Raw genomic sequence first — 24,319 nt, forward strand, 5'->3', positions numbered from 1 at the left:
GTGTGGAATCTAAAAATAAGTGATACAAATGAAATGGACTTACTTACAGAACAAAAACAAGACTGTGAAAATGAACTTATGATTCCCAGGATAGAAGGGTTGGTGGGAGGGGTAATTAGGGAGTTTGGGATCGACATGTACACACTGCTGTATTTAAAAGGATAACCAATAAGGACCTACTGTATAGCACAGTGAACTCTGTTCCTTATTGTGTAACAACCCAAATGGGGAAAGAATTTGAGAAAGAGTAGATGTATGTGTATGTGTAACTGAACCACTTTGCTGTCCACCTGAATCTAACACAACATTGTTAATCAGCTGTACTCCAATATAAAATAAAAAGTTAAAAAATATGTAGTGAATATAAAGACACTAGTTTTCCTTAACTATATATATATATTTTAAAACAATAGTTGGTGTAATTACTGTTATAGTTTAAGAGCTACAGTTTCATGACAGTTTTTTGTTAATCTTTTTTAACAGATGACTTACTGTTTAATATTATTCATTCATTTAGTGAGCATATGCTGTGTACATACAGACTTGCATTTGAAAACTTGATATTAATATTGTATGCAATTGAGTCAATTTTATATGAATAATACATGCATAGTGTTGTCCATATTTCTCTAATGTACACTTCTGCCATTAAAAAAATTGTCCAGCATAAAAGTTATGGCCTAAAAACTCCCTTGTGCATCTCTAGTTTATTATGGAAACAGGTTGACATTTTCTTCATTACTGGGATACTTAAAGTTCTTTAAAGACTGTAGATTTTACTAATCCCTAGGGCTGTTAACACAATCAGATTTTCATGGCTGATTTAACTGTGGCATTGTTCTCTAGTTGGATTACTACAGCATTTCATCCTTGAGAATCAACAATTTTGGTTTGCTAAGAAATATTTTACAGGTTAAGAAGTGATTTTTCTGGACCATTTAAATAAATTTGGTTTACTTAATGGAAAAGCAAATAGGAATTAATTTATCAGTGAATTGGGACAAACATAATTATTTGGGGAGTTTGAAGAAGATGAGTGGTTTAAAGACTGGAGTATGGCTTCCTTGTATATTTATATGTAATCCTCAACATTAGTATGATCAATGTGAAATCAGAAGCAGGGGGAATATCCTATCTTGTGACTTTTTGAGGTTTAATTTTCCCTTCTAAGTTTGAAGGCCTGTCAGGATTGTTGATGATAGTTAAATGAGAGCACATATAAACAGATATATTCTGTTTGTTGGGTGCTTGTCTGTTTTACTGCATGGGACTAGTTTAGGGTGCTATAGATATAAAAGTTGTAATAAGAACTTCTTCTAACTTTATGGAATCAGGGAGTGGAAATACAGAAGGTAATTTGAGAAAGCAGTGGACAGCATTTGTCAATGAATTCCTTATGATGGAAGTCAAGAATGAGGGATGTAAAAAATCTAATACTTAAAAGAATAGAGACCACATGTCTTTAGAAAACATGCCTGTATAGGTAGATGTTGATGAGAGAGGAAATGTTAAGAATTAAGTTGCTGCAGTGGAGCAGCTGATCTTTAAGAAGCTGTGCCCTTCTTCTTTCTAGCTAGACAAATCTATCCAGTTGAGTCGTAAATTTATAACAGAACAGCTTTGCAGTTTGCCTAATTTGAATTTATAGCAAGATATTAAGTAAATATATAACCCAAATGACCCAAACTGTGACAGTTAAATCTATACCTGTCAAGAGGTCTTAACCTTTGTTTTCCTCATTGCTACCATCAAACTCCCAAGGCTTTTGCCTCGTCTTCTAGTGCTTTACTACTTTAAGTTACTGATGTTCTATATTCTTCATGTTTTTTGTTTTTTTTTTAGTTGCTCAGTCATGTCCAACTCTTTGCGACCCCGCAGACTGTATGTAGTCTGCCAGACTCCTCTGTCCATGGGGATTCTTCAGGCAAGAGTACTGGAGTGGGTTGCGATGCCCTCCTCCAGGGGATCTTCCCAACCCAGGGATCGAACCCGGGTCTCCCGCATTGCATGTGGATTCTTTACCGATTCAGCCACCAGGGAAGCCCTAATCACTTCATAGTGATTCTCAATTCAGTCTTTTACCTGTGCTGAGCTGAGGCTCCTCAGATGGTTGATGTTTTATTAGGCTGCCTGTAGTACCACCCAAGACAAAGTAGTTTGCTGTTAGATTTTTGTACCACCAACTTCCATTCCCCTATATTGTGTATTTCCCTTGCAGAGCCTTGTGGCTTCCTTGTGAAGCTTGTGGGAGCAGCTACAACTAGCTGCTGGGCCTGCTTTTTTGGTCTAGCAGTGTATGAAAGCAGCTCGACAGGTTAATGGCTCAGATAATCTTTATAAACTTTGAATTGTGGTTAAGACCACTTCTTCAGAGTGGTTTTTGGCTTTACCACAAATGTAGGTTTGATTGTTATAACATGACATGTGAGAACAGAAAGTTAAGTTACAGTTCAAAAGAGATGTATTGTTTTGGGTATAAACACTCAAGCAGGAAGGCATTTCCTTATTTACGCATTGGTATATAAAAAATATTCTGGAAATCTTTTCTTCCCCATTCTGAACGTAACAGATTTTGATCATTTTATTTTTGCTTATTGATAGTCTCCCTTCACTGTCCTTTTTTACATGTTTTAAAATTACAGTTGCCATCTTCTTTTTTTTTTTTTCCCTTAGGGTCAGGCTTCTTTGAAATAGTTTAATTCCTTGTAAACTTGAATTATAGCCTTTCCTATACTAATTAGACTTTTGGCTACACATCCATAAGTGTTCTGGTCTGCTTTATTTAAAAGGAAAACAAAAGGCAGATACACTGCAGAATTCAAACACTTTAAAACCAAACCGTATGTTAGAGGTTTGACTGTTTAAGAAATTGGCCAATAATGGTTTAATAGAGGTTGGACTGGTACAGAGTCTTTGTGTTAATAATTTTGACTAACAGAAAATATTAGTGTAGACATAGTATATATATATATGTATATATACATAGACATAGAAGATGTTTATGTATTCTTGATCCTTTTCCACTCAGGAAAAAAATGTACTTTGCAAAATTATGATTGGTGATGTAGACAGTGGTCATGAGCAATGTAGCATATTTATTGTCTTTGTGCAAGAAATATGAAAGAGTAATTGTCAAGTATTTGATGTACCTATATGCACAAACATTCATGTCTGCTCATGTATATGTATGCAGTAGCTAAGGTATGGCTCCCAGAGCAGGTGTCTTTAGATTTCCTGAGTTTTATGTATTGATAGCTTTAGAAGAGAATTTTTTTCACTTTCTAGTAGTCAAAGCAAAAAGAATCTTTTACCCTTGTAATTTAGTCAGTAGTTGAAGTATTGGAAGGGTAATGAAAGGTTTCCTTTCAGGTTTCTTGTTGACCCCTCACTTTAAGCAAAACAAGTCTATACTATATCATAGAAATTTTTAGGATCAGTTAGTACACTTTACAGTCTTTTCATAAAAATTATACCTCTTCATATGTTAGTATCTAGAATTAAACTGTACTTGAATTCTACCTTATTGCAGAATATATGGAAAATCGTGGACATTATACTGTAGTTACATTTTAAACCAAATTTACCATTGTGTGAACAAGGCAAAGTGGTTTCTAAGCAGATTTTTCTCATCTGTGTAATGAGGATAATAGCACCTCCCTTAATAAGATTGACATGTGTATGAAGTGAGATATGCATGCATAGTGCATAGGTAGTCTGATGCTGCTCCTGTTGTGTATTCTATATGGATAGGGACCGTGTTTCATTTGCTGCTACACGTTCCAAATGTCTCCTGCAGTTCCCTTAAATGTGTGTTAAATGTTAAAGAAAGAACAAAGAAATGAGAATGTTCAAAACAATTATGCCACTCTTTGTCTCTCCTTCCTCTTCAACTTGGTTTTAGCTGAGAGAGGCAAAGGAAGCCAGTTTAAAAGCTAACAATAGGAAGGTCCTGATCCTAGTGCACATTCAGCGTTTCTCTGTGACACTGCAAAACTAGTGACGTTTAAAAAATGCATATACTCTGGGGTCGATTTTCCCAACGGACGACCACAACTGACCCTGATTCTTTTGCCTACTAAAATTAGGGAAGAAGATTGTAAATTCTGATTTGCAGTTTGGATGGAGAGAAGACAGTTTTCAGGACTTAAATCCTTATACTAACCTTTGATATGAAATACATATATTCTGGAATGGTGTAGCTGAGGACTGGAAATGACTACCTTCTAAAATCTGATGTTAAAATAGAATTCAAAGACAATAGGAATAAAGTCTAGGAAAGAACTTTTTGCCCAAAACCATCCATTCATTTGAAAAACTTGAATATTAATAAATATGGTTATATATTTATAAATTAACATACCTACAGAAAAACAGCACACAAATCATAAATGTACAATAAAGTGAATTTTCACAAAGTGAATATACATATGTGACCGTCACACAGATGAAGTTACAGAATATTACTCATTCTTCAGGAACCTTTTGTATAGCTCCTAGTGTGTGTACCTCCCTCTCAAAGGTAACCTGTATCCTGGTGAACACTGTAGTTTAACTTTGCTTTTCTTTTTAAAATTTCATATAAAGTGGAATCATAATTTTTGTACCTTTTTGAGTCTGGCTTCTTTTGCTGTTAGTGTTATTGCATATGTAGTGATAATTTGTTCCCTCTCATTGCTGAATAGCACTCTGTTGTATGATGATTCTATAATTTATCTGATCCTTTGACATTGGTCATTTGAGTTTCTGATTTGGGGTTATTATGTCTGATGATGCTGTGGACATTCTTGTGCATGTCTTTTGGTACTCATATATACACATTTGTGGGGGTATAGCATTTTTATTACTTTTTAACATCAGCAGTAATAATCTCAAGTCAACAAGCATATGTTTTAAACTGTTGTCAGTGGCCTAGCAGTATTGCTACATTCTCAGGTGTACCTTTATTAAGGAAAGATTATGGGGCTTCATGTACCACCTAATTGCATGATAATGCTTCTGAGGCTGTTCCATTCCATGGGCTGAATCAGAATTCTTTTAGGGAGAGACCTGTTGGACCTAACTTTTACAGGGAAATACTATTTTTTTCCTACTTGTATTTTCTTCCTTGTGATGGGAGCTAAGTATTACAATGTCTGGCTTCTCTCTACCAAATTTAATCCTTTGATTCCTCATTGTTCAGTTGCTCAGTGGTGTCCCAACTCTTTGTGACCCCCTGGACTGCAGCACGCCAGGCTTCCCTCTCCTTCACCATCTCTTGGAGCTTGCTCAAACTCATGTCCATTGGTCTGTGATGAGGTGATTCCTCACTAGGTACTTGGAAAACTTTGTAGGATATTAGGACTCAATATGGGCTTCCCAAATGGCACTAGTGGTTAAGAACTGGCCTGCCAATGCAGGAGACATAAGAGATAGGGGTTCAGTTCCTGGGTCAGGAAGATCCCCCTCGAGGAGAGCATGGCAGCCCACTCCAGTGTTCTTGCCTGGAGAATCCCGTGGACAGAGGAGCCTGGCGGCTGCAGTCCATGCGGCTGCACAGAGCTGGACACGACTGAAGCAGCTTAGCGCAGGACTCAACACAGAGCCCAGCTTTGCAATTGCAAGGGCTTCTGGCTTGGTAGCTTTTTTAAAAAACTGAAAATTACCTATTTTTCCGTAGTTTGTTAATTCTATGGAGGCAAAAACTTACTTTGAGAGGCCTCCTGAAATATAACTTATTTGTCGTCTTCATTCTTCCCCACTAAAATCTCTTTGGTCCTCTCTGCTATATTGAGGCTTCCCTACCAGAAATCATTGATGGTTACTTCTTGGGGATCTGATCTCTTGGTTCCAAATACCTGTACTGAACAGTGGTTAAAGGAAAGCTAGACCCCTTCTAAAATAAATGTATTGCACAGTAAATGTTATATATGTTTTCAAGAATAGAACCTAAGGAAACAGGCAAAGAAATCCTGTTATGGATAGTTGTAGTCTATGGCTTTCTAAAAAGAAAAAAATCCCTTTTATTGGCATCCGTCTTTCTTTCCTTTTTAAGTCTCACTTGGATTGGAAAGGACATTTCAAAAGATGAGAAAAAAATAATAGCTTCTAATTAATATCAGATTTCTTTCTTCCTGTGAAGAATTTTCAAATGACTTCAGAGAACTGACAACCTTAACATCTTTGGCGGATGTTTTGTGGAGGAAAAGCATCTTTACTGTTTATAATTTGAGGTAGGGGTGAGAAGTAAGTGGGGAGGTGCGAAGGCAAAAACTATGTGACATCTCAGGTACAAGCTGCTTTCTGTGATCACTTGGGATTTTCCACAGGAGATGTTCAAACCAAACAGTGTTTGATGGATTGTTTGCATGCTCTCTGCACTGCCCTTCCTTAGGAGATATAGATTCTAGGAAGAACTTCTCTTTTTCCTTTTGTATATTTGCCTTGATGGTAGTAGAAACCATTTATATATTATACATATACTCCTCATGTTCTTCTTTTCTATGTCTTGGCACCCACTTGTCTGTTTTTTCTAAGTTGTAGGGCAGCCACTGTCACTTATCCCAGCAGTCACAGAGGGTACCCTTCAAAGCTGAGCCAATATTCCTCATTAAACCGTAGTTTAAGGCAAAACTAAAGGTACTATTCAGTTTAGTTCAGTCGCTCAGTCGTGTCCGACTCTTTGCGACTCCATGAATCGTAGCACGCCAGTCCTCCCTGTCCATCACCAACTCCTGGAGTCTACCCAAACCCATGTCCATCGAGTCGGTGATGCCATCCAGCCATCTCATCCTCTGTCGTCCCCTTCTCCTCCTGCCCCCATTCCCTCCCAGCATTAGGGTCTTTTCCAATGAGTCAACTCTTTGCATGAGGTGGCCAAAGTATTGGGAGTTTCAGCTTCACCGTCAGTCCTTCCAGGGCAAAATATATATAAAACATGAAGTTTACCATTTTAATCATTTTTTTGTGTACAGTTCAGTTTCATTAAGTACATTCACATCACTGCACAGCCACCATCATCTTCTGTCTCCAAAATTTTTTCATCTTCCCCAAGTGTACCCATTAGACAGTATGGACCCATTAGTAGCACTGTCTGTGCTTTCATACCCTCCACCACAGTGACAGTCACTGGAAACCACCATTCTACTTTGCTGTCTTCTGAATTTGACTACTCTGGGTACCTCATATAACTGGGATCATAGGATATTTGACCTTTTGTGTCTTATTTTAGCTTAGCATAATGTATTCAAGGTTCATCCATGTTGTATGTAGCATGTGTCAGAATTTTTTTTAAGGTGGAATATTTAATTGTATGTGTATACCACATCTATTCATCCATCAGTGGGCATTTAGATTATTTCCACCTTTTGGCTGGTGTGAATAATGCTGCTGTAAACATTGGTGTACAAGTATCTGATTGAGTTTCTGCTTTTATTTCTGTTGGGTATGTACCCAGAAGTAGAATTGGTAGATTATGTAATAATTGTACATTTAATTTTGGAGATACTGCCATACCATTTTATATTTCCACCATAATACCATACCTTTTTATATGTCCATTAACAGTGTATCAGGGTTCAGATCTTGTTATTTTTTTGTCATTTTTGATAATAGGCATCCTGAAGGGTGTGAAGTGGTATCTTTATGTTTTTTATTTGTATTTACATGGTGATTAGTAATGTTGAGCTTTTATGTGCTTATTGGCCATTTGTATATCTTCTTGGAGATATATCTCTTCAAGTCCGTTGGTGGTTTAGTTATGGTGGTTTAGTTGCTAAGTCGCATCTGACTCTTGTGACCCCATGGACGGTAGCCTTCCAGGCTCTTTTGTCCATAGGATTCTTCAGGCAAGAATACTGGAGTCAGTTGCCATTTCATTCTCGTGGGGATCTTCCCGACCCAGGGATCAAACCTGGGTCTCCTGCATTGCAGGCAGAGTCTTTACTGACTGAGCTAAGAGGGTAGTCCTTTACTTATTTTTAAATCAGGTTTTTGTTGAGTTCTTTATGTATCCTCAATATTAATTTCTTTGTGAAATGTATAATTATTTGTATTTTAAAGCTACATAAATGTGTATTTGATTTGAAGGCCTTATTTCAGTTTTACCATATTTCTTAGAGTAAATATTACTCTGTAATCCAGCCTTGAAACAGTAGTGGTATTTCATCGAGTGCTGACTTAGTACCTAGAACTCTTAGGTGCTGTACACTCTTGTTTTTGGTTGCACTTCGTGGCACACAGAATCCTATTTCCCCAACCAGGGATTGAACATGCACCCCCTGCATTGGAAGTGTGGGCTCCCAATCATTGAACCTCCAGAAAATCCCTCAGTCTGTACACTGAACCTTTTAAATTCTTGTAAGAATTCTGTACATATCTACTTTTATCTGTGTTTTGAGTTGAGAAAACTGAAACAGAGAGCTGAAGTAGCTTCTGCTCCTTTGCTTTAAAGTTAGGGTGTGAACTTAAACAACCCAGCTCCCAAGTCCATGCCCTCCTGTAACACGTGGCTGCCTGTCCCATGACCTATATTTGTGACAGATTGTGTGTGCTCTTATCAGATGGCACTTCTCACCTCTTAAATACTGCCTTAAAAGGCAGTGCATAAGATCAAGTGAGGTGTCTGAAGGAGTGCTTAGCAAAAATTGAATTCTTAGCAGAAATTAAACAGATGGTTAAGGTTAGGACCTCTTTAAACTTCTTTAAGTTGCATTATATTTTCCTTTGTGGAAGTGTATGTTTTCCATAAGGGCGTGAATTTATTTGGATCTGGCATATTTTTTCCTGGATTATTTCCCCTAGTGAAATTTGTTTACTGAGAACATTTTGTGGGGTAAATTTTTAACTTACATGTTTTTCTCAGTTTTTATTTTAAGCCACCCTTCTTCTAGACTCAATATATGAGTGGCCTTAACTGATGTCTAGATACTGCAGTTTTTTTTTGGCTGTTTACCTAAGCCAAGCCTAGCTAGTAATGAATAAAACATCTGCCAGATTATATATAATGCATTCTAGAGCAAAATGAAATTCTTGCTGCTCACCATTATCACTAATACTGATAATTAGTGGGGATGATGTATATATATATGTGTGTGTGTTGTTTTATATGCACACTCGGGGAGGGGAATGAAAATATATATCTCATTTTTTTCATTCAAAATTAATGCTTCTGGGAATTCCCTAGCAGTCCAGTGGTGGCAGCAGGGCTAAAAAAAGAAAAAAGTTAATGCTACTAATTGGATAGCTCTTTTCTTTACTTTTTTCTTTTCTTTGTGTTTGTGTCTGTAGGCATGATTGGGAGGTGCTATGTATAACCAGCAATCCATTCCTAATTATCATGGATTAAAATTTTTTTTTTATTAATACAAATGATGCTTTATTGAATATCTTTGTATACAAATTTTTGCATAGTCACATTTGTCTACCTATATAATAAATTTCCAGAATAGAGAGAATTTTGCACATTTTAAATTACAATAGACTTACACTGTACTTAATGTACAATTTTGCACATTATTGAATTACAGTAGAATTACAAAGTTTAAACTCCCAGCAGTGCATGAGAGTTCCTGTTTCTCCACCCGTACATCAGCACTGGGTATAATCAAACTTTAAATCTGTAGCAAGTTGTCATAAGAACATAAGGGCTGCGCCAGGAAGCTGGCCATAGTCTTATCACCTCCCGTGGATGTTTCTGTTTGTCGCCACCACTTGATCAGATTGGTGCTTCTCTGATGGTGGCCTTTTTTGTTTTGATATAATTTCAGTTTACAGAAAAATTGCAAATATTACAAAATATTACAAAGAAGTTCAGCCAGATACTTCAGTCATTAACATTTTACCACATTTACATTATCCCTCTGTGTATCTACACACACACACAATCTTATTTTTCCTGAACCTTTTGAAGGTAAGTAGACATTCTGTTTTCTTCCTAAACACTACAGTGTTTCTACAATTAAAGACATTTTCTTATTTAATGCCTGTACAGCTATCAAAACTAGATATTAAAATTTACATGATCCTATTTTCTAATCTACCATTTTATGCAGATTTGTCACTTGTCCAAATAATGTCCTTTTCTAGCAGAAGTAAATTCTGGATAGTCTGTTATATTCAATGATCATGTTTCTTCAGTCTCTTCTAATTGAGCAAGTTTCTCATTTTTTTGTCTTTTACAACTTTGATGCTTTTAAAAGTATAATCCACTTATCTTGTTGACTCTTCCACAATTTAGGTTTGTTATGTTTCTTCTTGTTTAGCTTCAAGTTGTATTTTTGTCGGTGAGGTTACAGAAATGATACTGTGATCTTACCATGTTAGCAGGCATTTGATGTCAGTTTGTCCCTTTCAATCTTTTGGCATGAAATTGGAGTAGTTGTCCAGCATCTTCCTGCTCTCTCTTGGTGAGGCCATAGATTTTAAGACATACACTTTTCATATAAGGTCTTTATATGTTATGTTAATAGATGCCAGGGTTCTCAACTCGGTTGTGCTGTCTGGGTTGTGAGGCTTATGGCTATTGCAGATTTAACTGGAACAAATCCCTCTGCAGATATGAATTTTAGGAAAAGCACCTTTTTCTTAACCTGATGCTAATTTTGGAGATACCTCAAAAGCCAGATGCAGACAATAGCTGGAAACGATGGTCTCGGTCATTCCTAGTTTGTATCTTTCCACTCTTGCTGCTTCTTTACACAGACTGATGACAGACTAGCAGAGTTTGTTGTTGTTTTAATTGAAAAAGAAAAGATAGAATAAAGGGATTTTAAAATTAAGGAAGCAGTGCCTTTCAAATGTTCTGTGCAGTGTACTAGTAAGAAGGGGAGCATGTTTCTTCACCTGATGGGGCCAACTGCAAGTGTGGCATGTCTATGAAGTCTACTCCATAGGATATTTGTTCTAATAGAAAGATGTTTAGTAAATGTGATGGTTCAGGAGAATGCATCATGCCTTGATTGTCTTTTTTGTTGTATCCAAAACCACTAGTTATATCTTGATAGATTTTGAGCATTATTGCCATTAAGTACAGGTCTTAAGGTAAGAGTAGGTTAAAGCTGAAAATTGAATTGTGACAAGGTATGGCTTGTCTTGGTCAAAGTTATTTGACTCAATACACAGACTATTTTCTGTCACAGATATAGAACGAAGCTTTAGAAGCGAAGATGTTACATATTTACTTGAAATATATTTTTAGATTGTTCCAATATTAGTCTTTTCAATCATATTCAGTAAATATAATGTTTATTTCTAGCTTTTTAAAAATAAATTACATTGATGAACATCTTTGAATATATACATACCATTGTCCATTTGTCTTAATTGCATGTAAGTGCCGTAAGGGAATAGATTTTGTGTCTCTCTTGTTCACTGATGTATACCAAGTACCTATACTGGGTACATACTAGGTGAATGAATAAATCTGAAGACAAAGATGGTATGTTACATGTAGCCTTTTCTAATTAGCCTCTTCTGTTTTGGTGAGTAAATTGCTCAACAACTTTCTGGTACCTGTTGCTTTGTTTTTCATATTTTATGTTAGCATAGACTGTGGTGATCATGTATATCATCTATTTGTTGGTGGAATGATCAGGTATGGATTCTTGAGGGTATCAATCAGGTTTCCTTATTTTTCCCTCGTTAAATGCTGTTTTGTTTCACTGTCTTGAACCATGATTCAAAAATTCTAGTGCTTTTTTTGAACTTTTTTTATACTACTTAGAGAAGATTTGGTATGAAGTGAAGTGAAGTTGTTCAGTCGCGTCCAACTTTTTGCAACCCCGTGGATTGTAGCCTACCAGGCTCCTCTGTCCATGGAACTCTCCAGGCAAGAGTATTGGAGTGGGCTGCCATTTCCTTCTCCAGGGGATCCTCCTGGCCCAGGGATCGAACCCATGTCTCCCGCATTGCAGGCAGACGCTCCACTATCTGAGCCACCAGGGAAGCCCGACAAGTGTACAAGACAAGTGTGCTTTTCTCAGCTTGCTGTTCATTCAGTGTTGTATTTGCATGAAGTTTGACTTAATTAGGAGTTTGGATTGTTCATGCTCTCTTTGATGTTTCTTGAGTTAATAATTTATTTTAATCTCATTTCTGCATTAATCAGAAAACTTGTGAAATTCAAAATAATAGAGGAAATTACTTCTAGTTCTACACCCAAGGGCAGAATAGTTTCCCACATGATTTGAGCTGGCTTTTGCATCTAGAAACTCAAAAGTTCTAATAGCGCTAGACAATATCCTAGCAGTGTAATTACTAAATTGTTCTATATTCAGAGTTTTTTCTTTTCTTTCCATACCTCACCTTTTGGTTTTTGACTTGATTTTTTTCATGTGAAGCATCTGTTAGCTAGAAAAGGTGTTAAGATGGTGAAGTTGTGATAACTTTATCATGTTTATCCTCAATATGTTTGTGGTCATATACTTCCGTAAAGATTGGTTAATATAGAAGAAATGTATCTGTTGTGGGGGAAACAAATATTACATGTCCGCCATGAGCAAAAAAGAAGTGAAAGAAATATGTAAAGTTCAAGTCATTTACTTACTTGAAAATTCTAATGGATTGGAGGATATGTGGGAATCTTGTATAGGTAGGAGGTATATTTAGTGATTGATGGAAACTTTTGAAAAATCTTCAACACTGCAAGGTGTATGAAAATAGATACAGTTATAATAATATTTTCCCTAACTCTATTTTGAGTAAAAGATCATTGTTATATTAGAAAGGGAAAGCTAGTGAAGTTAAAGTAAAATGAATTTGCTAGCCTAAAATTATACTTACAACATATATACTTTGGACAGTGTAAGCTTTCTTGAGCCATGTGTTATATGAGCATAACTAACTGATAATGGCACATAGGTTTGGTGTTTTATTCGCCAATCCCAATCTGAGGGAAAAGTATATAGATTGGAAGAGAAAAAGGATATAGATGTAATCAACTTTACATAAGCTAACCTTTGCTTGTTACTTAAAAAAAACTCCAGAATTATAACTTTTCTTTTAAATACATAACAGGATTTATATTGTCATGATTAATCAAAATATGCTTTATATATTGTACATAAAATTTGAGAAACCTATTCATGCAAATGAGATATTGACAACCTATAGTATCAGAAAGATAAATTGGATAGCAGTGATTCTTTGTACAATGAGGAATTAACTCAGTTTTTGATAAAATCAAAGGTGTCCCTAGATAGTGAAGGATTTAGTGTTTGTTTTGCATTTTTACTTATATCATGCACATCTTAAGTGTCTTACAGAAGAGTGGTCTAAACTTGATTGATCCAATTTATTTCTGGTTTTCAGTTGTCAACACATGTCAATAGACATCTTGTTTTAAAAATAGATTAGAAGTAAAGATGAAAATTTTTAATTTAAAATTTAATTTAAAATTTAAAAAAGGGAAAATTCATCCCTGCAAAAGGGATGAATAGGACTTAGTCTTTTATACTACTTAGAGAAGATTTGGTATGAAGTTGTTCACTTTAATAAGTTAATTTAATAAGTTCAATTTAATAAGTTAAATTATTATCAGTCTCTGAGTAATTGTTATCTGACTTGTCATTTCTGCTGAAAACTGGTTATTTTGATTGTATAATATAAATACTACATCATGAATTTTCTTGACTCACTCATGTTTAAAGATGGGCCTTCTTTCTGCAGAAGATAATTCCTGAAGTGTTATTGTACAATAATTCCTGTATTGTACATCAGATCAGTAAAGGAAAGTGGCTTTTGATAAGTAAAGGGTGCATATAGTATCTTGGTATAAGTTGACAGTTTTAAATATGTAAATCTATGAATTTAACTGAATAATTAGAATCTAGTTCAGTTGTTAGCTTCAGAGTTTTGCATTGTGAACCTACTAAACACTTTTATGAATTATCTCAGAAAACTCCTTTTATTTTTAATAATTAAATTTACTTATTTTTAGTTGAAAGATAATTGTTCTAAAATATATTGTATTGGTTTCTGCCATACATCAGCATAAATCAGCCATAGGTATACCTATATATGCCTTTCTCTCTCTCTTGAACCTTTCTGCCACCTCTCTCTGCATCCCACCCCTCTAGGTTTTTACAGAGCCCTAGTTGGAGTTCCCAGAGTCACACAGCAAATTCCAATTGGCTGTTTATTTTACATACGATAATATATGTTTCTGTGTTACTCTGTCCACACATCCCACCCTCTCCTTCCTGCCCCCACCGCCTGTGTCCACATAAGTCTGTTCTCTGTGTCTCCATTGCTGCCCTGCTAATAGTTTCATAAGTACCATCTTTCTGGATTCCATATTTATGTGTTGATACATGATGCTTATTTTTCTCTTTCTGACTTTCATTTTGTATAATAGGCTCTAGGTTCATCTACCTCATTAGAACTGACTCAAATGCATTCCTTTTTATGGCTGAGTATATTCCATTCTATGTGTGTACCGCAGCTTCTTTCTCCATTCATCTGTCAACAGACATCTAGGTTGCTTCCATGTCCTAGCTATCGTAAATAGTGCTGCAGTGAACATCGGGGTACACGTGTCTTTTTCACTCAGGTTATATGCCTAGTTGTGGGATTACTGGGTCATATGGTGGTTTTATTCCTAGTTTTTAAAGGAATTTCCATAGTGACTGTATCAGTTTACATTCCCACCAACAGTGCAAAAGGGTTCCCTTTTCCCCACACCCTCTCCAGCATTTATTGTATGTAGATTTTTTGATGATGGCCATTCTGACCCTTGTGAGGTGATATCTCACTGTAGTTTTGATTTATATTTCTCTAATGAGCAATGCTGAGCATCTTTTCATGTATTTATTAGCCATCTGTATGTCTCCTTTAGAGAAATGTCTGTTTAGGTCTTTTGCCCACTTTTTGATTGGGTTGTTTTTCTGGTACTGAGTTGTATGAACTGCTTGTATATTTTTGGATATTAATTCTTTGTCAGTTGTTTCATTTGCTATTATTTTCTCCATTCTGAGGGTTGTCTTTTCACCTTGTTTATAGTTTGCTTTGCTGTGCAAAAGCTTTTAAGTTTAATTAGGTCTCACTTGTTTATTTATTTATATTTATTTCCATTATTCTAGGAGATGGGTCATAGAGGGTCTTGCTGTGCTTTTATGTCATCGAATGTTCTGCCTGTTTCCCTCTAAAGACTTTATAGTTTCTTGTCTTTCATTGACGTCTTTAATCCATTTGTGTTTGTCTTTGCATATGGTGTTGGGAAGTGTTCTAATTTCATTCTTTTACATGTAGCTGTCCAGTTTTCCCAGCATCACTTACTGAAGAGACTGTCATTGTCACATTGTATATTCTTGCCTCCTTTGTCAAAAGTAAGGTGCCCATAGGTGTGTGGGTTTATCTCTAGGCTTTCTATCTTCAGGAGACCCATTTTATTACCCTTCTCCCATTCTATTAGATGCAGTAACCATTAGCTTTAATGAGACCGGTAGAAGTGTGATGGCTTATGCATTAAAGAGAGGATTGAGTTTACAGACACTTACTGGAGATGCTTTATTATACACTGAAGAAGTGATTTAATCTTACTATCATTTATAAGATTTCTTACCTTCAGATAGCACCCAGATAGATAGAACAGTGCATCATTTTGAAATAGTGTTCAAGCTCAACAGGCAAATCTCTCCTTCATGTTTTCTATGGGGGCAGGAGTGATGTTGCACAAGCATACCATATGATTGTTGACTTCATCTAATGGGAAGTTCCAAAAAAGAATGTAGACAGATATTTGAATCAACATTCAGTTGATTTAATCTGATTTTTAAAGCATTTCAGAGTACCAGAAAACAAAAATTTGTTTTTGAATTTTGAGAGCAGTGGATCTTACTGGTCATATAATAGACCTGTGTTAAATTATGTGTTAGATTCCAAAGGATGTGTGATGGTCGGAGTTATTAGCTAATATGGTTAGTAGTATCATGATTCTAACTGAAAAGTTTCATCTCATTTGTTAGCTGTGTCTCTCTAAAATTTTAAGCTCTTAGATTCTCTCTACAGTCTTTGCTTCTCTTTATAAAGTTTGACTCTGTTCTTAAATATATATATGCAAAGAAGTAATTTAAAGATTGTCTTAAACTTTTTGGGCTTTGTAAAATATACTAAATCCCACCTAGTGAGGCACGTTTTAATTTTAATCATATGCTGCAATGGTAAATTTAATCAGTCTCAAAAATGTAAAAAAAAAAAAATAAAAAATCTTCCCTGTGGAAAGTTTCAGGAGTAGATTTTTGCCTTTAATTCCATAAAATGAATTCACATCATAGATTGATTAGCCAGTAGTTCAGTGTTTTAAAACCTGTGCCCTGCAGCAGCTTTGTTATATTACTACTAAATCATTGTGTTTAAAATGGGCTATCCTGTAGGATAAAAATCAAAGAGAATTACTTACTATTAATCCTTCTGACAAAAACTTGGGATTATTTACTCATTTTGGGGTGCTGTTTCAATTAAAGCCACTTTTCAGTATTTTAGGGTTAACTGAAATACCAAAATATTCAAAGTCACAGATGGCAATTTTTTATAAACCAAGTTCGTAAACAGTGTCATAGAACATTAAATTATTCAACAGAATGAACTACATGGGATTTTAAGACTTTTGTCATCAAGTTAATGATTGTGTGAAATACCACAAATACAGTAGAGAACTCTTAAGTCCAAATTAGGCTTCTCAAACCTATAACTGGTTATGAACAAGTCACTTAACCTATTTATAACTGCAATGTGGCTTTAAAAAGAAAGAAAAATTCTATTGATCTTTTTCTTCAAGTGCTGTGTACCTCTAACATGGCTTTCAGAAGACCTCATTTTTTATTTCAGAGGAGACAAGAGGTCATCACATAAGGATTAGTTTCTTCTTCCTCTTATACTTGTTTATTAATATCACACTTGATATCTTTAGTTATTTTGGCTTAACTTTAATAACTAGAAAACAGTAATAATTACTAACATTTACTAATAATTAATAATTCCAGGCATTCCAGGTGTTCTGTGTCTTCTATGTATTAGTTAGCACTTTTAATCCTTCAGCAGCTCCTTGAGGTTAGTACAACCACTTTTGTCAGTTTTGCAGATGAGGGAGGAAACTGAACTAGAGTCAGAAAACTTCAGGGCTGCACGGGAAATAACCACTAAATCATAGATTTGAACTCAGCTAATCTTACTCTTGGAGCCTCTCTTACCACCCATGCTGTATTCTAATTCCATCCTAAATTGTGCTAATCCTTGCCTGTGCTTTTCTCTTTGTCCTCTCACAAACAGTGTTACTGTCTTTCAGTGGTTCTATGCTAGAATATTTAGCATATTTCTTTTTGAAGGGCCACATGTTATAAACTAATTAATGAGTCAACATCTGGGCTTAAATCTTAACTCTGCCTGCCACTTAGTTTACTTTGTGATATTGGGCAAGTTGCTTTCTGCATCTTTAAAATGGGTCGGTATGTGCCTTCCAGAATTATAATGGTTAAAAAGGGTTAACAAAAGCTATAACATAATGCTTGCCACATGGTAAACATCTGAGATCCACAACCCCATGGGCTGTGAGGGATTTTTTGAGTGCTACAGATTATGTGAGACTAGAAGATCGTCTTTTGTTGGATGTTTTAGCAAGGTGTCTCTGGGAAGTACCTGCTATGCTCATCTAGTCAGTGTAACACACACTCAGCATGTGGATGTGTCAGGCCTCCCTAGGGTCTGTTGTTTAGAAACAGTTTTAAAGTCTGTATTTTGTTACTACTGAGTGTTGGTGTTTACTAGAGGATTTCTTTTTACAGTGGTCTTTAGTAGGGTTGAAGTATAAGTCATAAAGGAGGTTTCATGGTACCTAAAATACTGTGGAGTGTGTCATATAGCCTATTTAATTTTTTTTTTCTTATTTCTTCTAGAAAATTTGGTGAGCGGCCTCCACCTAAACGACTCACTAGGTAAGCATTATATTAGTCTTTTACCCAAACATTTTATGAAAGTGTTAGATCCTGTCATTTTGGAAATTCTGTTAGGTTTTATTGAAAAGAAGTTATTCACATAATGGTATCTAGATCATAAGCCTATTTCCATCTTCCCTTCCTTGTATCACCCCCTTTTCTCTCCTACATAAAACAAGATAAGATGATACAGTTCAAAGGGAAAATGAAACCTTTCAAGAGTTAATATTGAGTATTATATAGTTAATGTAACAAGGACTACAGCATAAAGATGGTTTCCTTTATCTAGTTTCATTAGCCAATCACAGTTTGTTGATTACAACTGGGAACTGAAAGATACTTAAATGCTTTTAGAAAGAATTTTAGAACAGATTTTATACATTTTAATGAGACTATAAATATTATACTGTTCTAATTATATAATTTTTACAGTGTGCATTTTAATTACACATTAAATTTAAAAGTGTTAGTCTTGAAAATACTTAAAAAAATTTCTGATAGCCAGTGATTAGAAAGTAAAAAGTAAGATGCTCAGTTCCACAGCTATAGTCCTGGAGATAATGCTACCCTGCCTTGTTAATACCTTTCAAGAAAATTGTATGCATGTGTAAACAGAGACTTGTCTTTTTTTTTCTTTTTAAAGTCTAGCATCATACTCTACCATTGTTCTGTTAACTGTAGATCTTCTACCTTGCTCTCTCTAGTGTCTTCATAATTTTTCATTGTCTTCCCACCAGTCTTTATTTAATTCACACAGATGGCCATTTGGGTCATTTCCACATTGTTGGCATTATTAAAAAAGCTGTTTCACTCAAAGAATGATGGGGACTTGCCAGAAGGACGCACAAAGGGAGCTAGTTTGAAGAGGCTTCTTTTAGCCAAATCATGGACACTTTGGTCATCAAAATAAATAATGACAATAGTAGATTAAAACCCATAAAATAAAATGACAGTTTAGAAGTCTACACTGAGTTAAATAATTAAATAAATAGAGGAAAGGAGGTAGCTTCCCTTTACAGAAGAATTCCATCTAATAAATGTAGAAGAAATGATGAAACTAGGAAACCACACGTTGGCAACCACTACAGTGATAATCATTTCATGCTAACGTCATCAGTGAATATTTAAACTACTGGTTTAAAGTCTGATGAGAAACAGGCTTTTTTATAGTGTACAAGCATATCTCACAAAATATGTGTTAACTATAAAGAGAACAATAGTAACATGACAGTGAGGAAACCTGACAGACACCACCTTAATTAAATGTTCAAAATTAACATCACCAATAATGGACAAATAAATTCCACATGCATCATGAAGAATCACAGTATAACTTTTGTGTGATTCTTCCCAAAAATGCATAAGCGTAAATCTAAGGTTAAGGAAACCGTCAGACAGACGTAGATGGAAGGACATCCTATAAAGTAAACAGCATTTACTCTTCACAGTGTTTAAGATTATGAAAAATAAAGACTGCAGAGTACCAGAGTAAAGGAACCCCAAAGGTCACAACAGCTAGGTTACACGTGACAGATTTAACTAAACTGGACCAGGAACAAATTTTTCTTTTGCTCTAAGGATGGAGTTGCCAAACATTTTCTCTAATGGATCGGATAAAGTGTTAGGCTCTTTGGGTCACACTGAGTTTGTTGTGACTTTTCAGCTCTGTTCTTGTGTCCCCAAATCAGCCATAGACAATATGTAAATGAGTGGTGTGTCTATGTTCCAGCTCAGCTTAATTAAAATAACAGACAAAATGGAGACTATCCTGATTTGGCCTGAGTTCAGAGTTTCTCAACACTGCTTCACACTTCCACCCCCCAGTAAAGAATATTAGAAGGACAGTTGGAAACATCTGAATAAAAATCTATTGTGGAAGTATTGTATCAGTCATAATTGCATTGTGATTGTATAAGACAATGTTTTTTGGCAGTAAACACAAGTATTTTGGGTAAAGTGGTTTTATGTCTATAACGTGCTCTTAAATGGTTTTAAAAGCATAATATACAAATATGGTAAAATGTTAACATTTGCTAGTCTGAGGGAAATGGAGACTAGGAATTGTTTGTACTACTTTTGTAACTTTATGTCTGAAATTCAAAGTTTAAAAATATTTTTAAGGCATATTTCAGATCAAGTGGGTTGGGAAAATATAACTTACATCACAGATCCATGTAAACATATTGTCAATTACTTATTTTTATATATCTTGAAGAAATTCTACTGGAATTTGTTTAATTCACATGATAGGCATTTTGAAATGTAAAGTTTATTAGATAAATAATATTATTAGATAAATATTTTCATTTCATTACCAGCAGCAATAGTTTTGAGTGACTCCTAACAGTAAGATATATTTTGATGAATAAATTAGTTATCTCCATAAAAATAGCAATCCGCAAAATGTATAAATACTATAAATAAATATAATAAATGGTAATAATATAATGAAAGGAGATTTTCCTTTCCTTAAGTGTATACAATGATATAATTAGGTCCCATCTGCTTTATCATGGCTTTCCATTTACCCTTTAAGCAGTTTTCCCTGGTTAGAAAATTTTAATAGCTTTTAGGACTTCTGCTTCTGGCCAAGATGGAGTAACAGGGACTGGAATTACTCTTCAGCTTGAAACAGCTGAAAACCTGGACAAAATACATGAAACAGCAGTTTTCAAGATATTGGACAGCAGGCAAGAAAGGACAGTGACCTTAGAGAGACAGGAGACAAATGAGGTGAGCCCCAGCTTAGTGCCTGGAATAAGTTTCCAGTGTATGATGTATGAAGGGGAATCCAGCTGGAACTGGTAAGCATCTTGAGTTGTGGAGATGAACTGGGAATGTAAGGAGGCTAATTAAAGTGGTCAGAATTCTTTGGGCAGAGAACTGGAGAGGAAAGAGCTATGCAGGGTTTCAGAGATCTTTAGAGGGTCCGCTCTAGTCTTGAGCTGAGTATTGAACAACACCTGTGTGAGTAAACTACCCCAGGCTGGGGGAAGATAAACCTAAAGAATTAGAGGAAAGAATTCCTAGAGCTCTCTCAGTTCTTTGAATTGTGCCTGTTGCCAGTAGTCAAAGTGGGAAAAAAATCTCATCATTCACAAGTGCATCAACTAGAGCATTCAGAAGAGTTGTTTCAGTGGTGCAAAATGAGGCCTAGACTAAACGCTGCTCTGGTTTCACCTAAAAACCTTAAGCAAGTTTGAAAGGATCAAACATTTTCTAAATAACTTAACTTAGAACTAGAACAAAGCTCAAGAATATTTAAAGAATGGAAAAATATCCAGCACTCAGAAAGGTGGTAAAATTCATTGTGTCTTAACAAATGATCAAAATAACCAGCCATTAAAAAATGTAGGAAAATGGTTCATAATGAGGAAAACCAGTCAATTAAAACTAACCCAGAAATGACACATAATAGAAAAAGGCATTAAGACGGTTAATTATATTTGTCTTCTTTATGTTTAAGAAGCTAAGATCAGGACTGTATAAAATTTTTGTCAAAGGATAAAATGGTAAATATTTTTGTTTTTGTGGCCTGAACAGCCTCTGTTGTAACTACTCAACTTTGTTGTAGCACAAAAGTATCCAGAGACAATGTCTAAATGAATGGACATTACTGTATACTGGAGCATAACTTTATTTCTGCTATAGGTGGTAGGTTGCATTTGGCCTATAGGCTGTAATTGCAGATCCCTGAGCTGGAAGAGAGAGTGGAAGTTAAATAAAGGACATGGAAGATTAAAAAAAAAAAAGAGAAGATCCAATTCACATTTGTAGAGATGAAAACTAAACTATTTAAATGAAAAAGTACACTTGTGGTATTAATCACAGATACATGCTATTGAAGAAGAGATTAGTAAACCTGAAGGCATACCAATAGAAGCTATCAAAAATGAAGCACACAGAGAAAATGTCTGAAAAAGATCATTAGTGAACTGTATTGTATTTTCAAATGGACCAATACACATGTCATTGAAGTCGTTGAAGGGGAAAGAAAGAAAAAGAAAGTGAAGTCGCTCAGTCGTATCCAGCTCTTTGCAACCCCATGGACTGTAGCCTGTCAAGCTCCTCCAACCATGGGATTTTCCAGGCAAGAGTACCGGAGTGGGTTGCAAGAGTTAATGAGTGAAAATTTTCTAAATTTGGTGAAAACTATAAAATAAAACAACAGTTCTAAAACCCAGTGAACCCCAAGTGCAAAAACTGTTACCTTTTTTTCCTGGAAACACATCATCATCAAACTGCTTAACCTCAGTGATAAAGAGAAAATACTAAATGCAACAGAGAAAAATGATACATCATATACAGAGGAACAAAGTTAGGTAGCATGACAGAAGTTTTTCATCTGAAACCTTGCTAGGAAGAAGAGGACAGTGGAACAAGAGTGTTAAAGTTCTCAAGGGACAAAAATATGGCAACCTAGAATTCTAGACCCAGCAAAGGCAAAAACAAAGACAGTTTTCAACATAAGAAACTGAAAAGGAATCAATCATAAACAGGCCCGAGCTGTAAGAACTGCTAAAGAAATCCTTCATGCAGAATGATAAGGAATTTTGTATCTCTGGGCGTGTATGGAAGTTGGACAGTTTAATTCAGAGTTTCTTTCTTTAAAAAAATAACCTTAAAAAAAAAATAATCTTTTAAACCTACCCTATTCTAATCCCTGTCTTCCAAATTAAGCAGTAGTTAAAAAAGTATGTTGTTATTTAGAGGATGATCTTTTAGATAGTGTTCTAAAAGTACTGTTTTACTGATACAGAGTTAATATTTTTTATTAAGTATAGTTAATACTATATACTGTTCAGCATTTCACTTTTTAAAAATACTACATTCTTCTGGATATATAGATGAATAGATATGGTAGGAACTGAATGCTAACTTTCAAGGGCATCCCAGTCTCTTGAAAATATCCCCTTAATGTGGATCACAGGTATAACTGACTTTACTTAACTGTGGATTAAAAACACAGAATAAAACAGGTTTTATACTGAGATACAGAAACAACTGGCGTGGTTTTCTGTGGCCTGTAGTCAGTTCAGTTCAGTTGCTCAGTTGTGTCCGACTCTTTGCGACCCCATGGACTGCAGCATGCCAGGCCTCCCAGTTCTTCTCAAACTATACTCTGCAGCTCTCTGAAATGTTTGCAGGTATTGGGCGTATGTGTGGAATTACTTAATGCAACAAAAATAAGTTTCTTTACCAGCAGACAGTTCATGTTGGAACCTTTATTATTTGGATTTTACAAGTGACAAAAATCCAATTTGCGGAGTGCAGAGACTGATCCCATTGGTAAGGGTGACAGTTTAGACCTTCCATCTTGGTGGGCCGCTTTTCTCCTTGAGTATTTGGGATTGGCTCTGGTTAGTTCCCAGCTCAAATGCCTTCCCCAGAGTCCCCAGCCCCCAACACACACACACATACACACACACACACACACACACACACACACGTGTGGTTTAAATCACTGACACACCCTTTGGCGCAGTCATGGCGGCTTAACTGAATATGGTGAGGAAGTAAGGGTCCTATTTTCAGATGATTAGGAGTTAGCACCACTAAGGACATTCTTTTTCGAATTTTGCTTGCGATATAAAAGAAGTACACATTTGTAAAGGAAAAAAGAGTTGGAAGGTTGACAAAATGATAGTTTAACCATGTCAAATTATAATGGCATTTGCCATGATTTCATTTTAGTAAAAATATTGATAAAAATTTCTGCTTTTCTAAATATTTAAGCTAAATGTGTTTTAAGTAAGTAAACTAAAAAATAGTTGCTCCATGCTCTTCTTCAAATAATTTTTAAATGGCTTCCATTCAGAATGAATATTTTGTAAGGAATTATGGAATGAAATAAAGAATACATAAACTTCAGAACTTGTTAAATAGTAACTGTTATAACAGATTATGAGTTTCAGCTTTATTGTTACTGTTTTTTTTTTTTTTTTTTTTTTCAAATAATTCAGTAATACAAAGTAGTTATTCTACTGGTAACATTCTTAGAGCACCTATATTGTTTTCAAATGATAAAATTTCCCTCATTCTTTCTTCAAAAGACATTGGATGATTTTCTCATCTTCCTGTTGGAAGGAACAATTTTGGTTTTCTTTAATCCACTTTTTTTCAGCCCAGGTGAATTGCCCCACCCCTCTGGTATTTGGCAATATCTGGAGACATTTTTGGTTGTCACAAATGGAGGAAAGGTGCTATTGGCTTCTAATTGGTAGAAGTTAGAGATAACACCCTCCAATGTACTGCACAGCCCCCTCACAATAGAGAATTGTTTAGCCCAGGATGTCAACAGTGCCTAAATTGAAACCCTGTTCATTTGAAGAAACTCTACTCTGTTTGAGTGAAGAGCATATGGGCTGTCACTTCATGGGCTTTACTTTTTAATTGTGTTTGAGTATATTGCCTTA

General features: G+C 35.4%; 1 protein-coding gene across 3 annotated transcripts in view; it reads left to right on the forward strand.

The window, feature by feature from the left end:
* RBPJ (recombination signal binding protein for immunoglobulin kappa J region) overlaps nt 1–24,319 on the forward strand; it is a 107,122-nt gene that overhangs the window by 49,358 nt on the left and 33,445 nt on the right. For all 3 annotated transcript variants that reach the window (XM_061164503.1, XM_061164504.1, XM_061164505.1), the window contains one exon: nt 17,865–17,903. Coding sequence is in view for 2 of the 3 variants with exons in the window: in XM_061164504.1 (XP_061020487.1) it covers nt 17,865–17,903 (39 nt within the window). In the remaining variant the exon portion in view is untranslated. The remainder of the gene's footprint in view (nt 1–17,864; nt 17,904–24,319) is intronic.

This window comes from Dama dama, chromosome 17 (assembly GCF_033118175.1).
Source record: "Dama dama isolate Ldn47 chromosome 17, ASM3311817v1, whole genome shotgun sequence".
NCBI classification, from domain to species: Eukaryota; Metazoa; Chordata; class Mammalia; order Artiodactyla; family Cervidae; genus Dama; species Dama dama.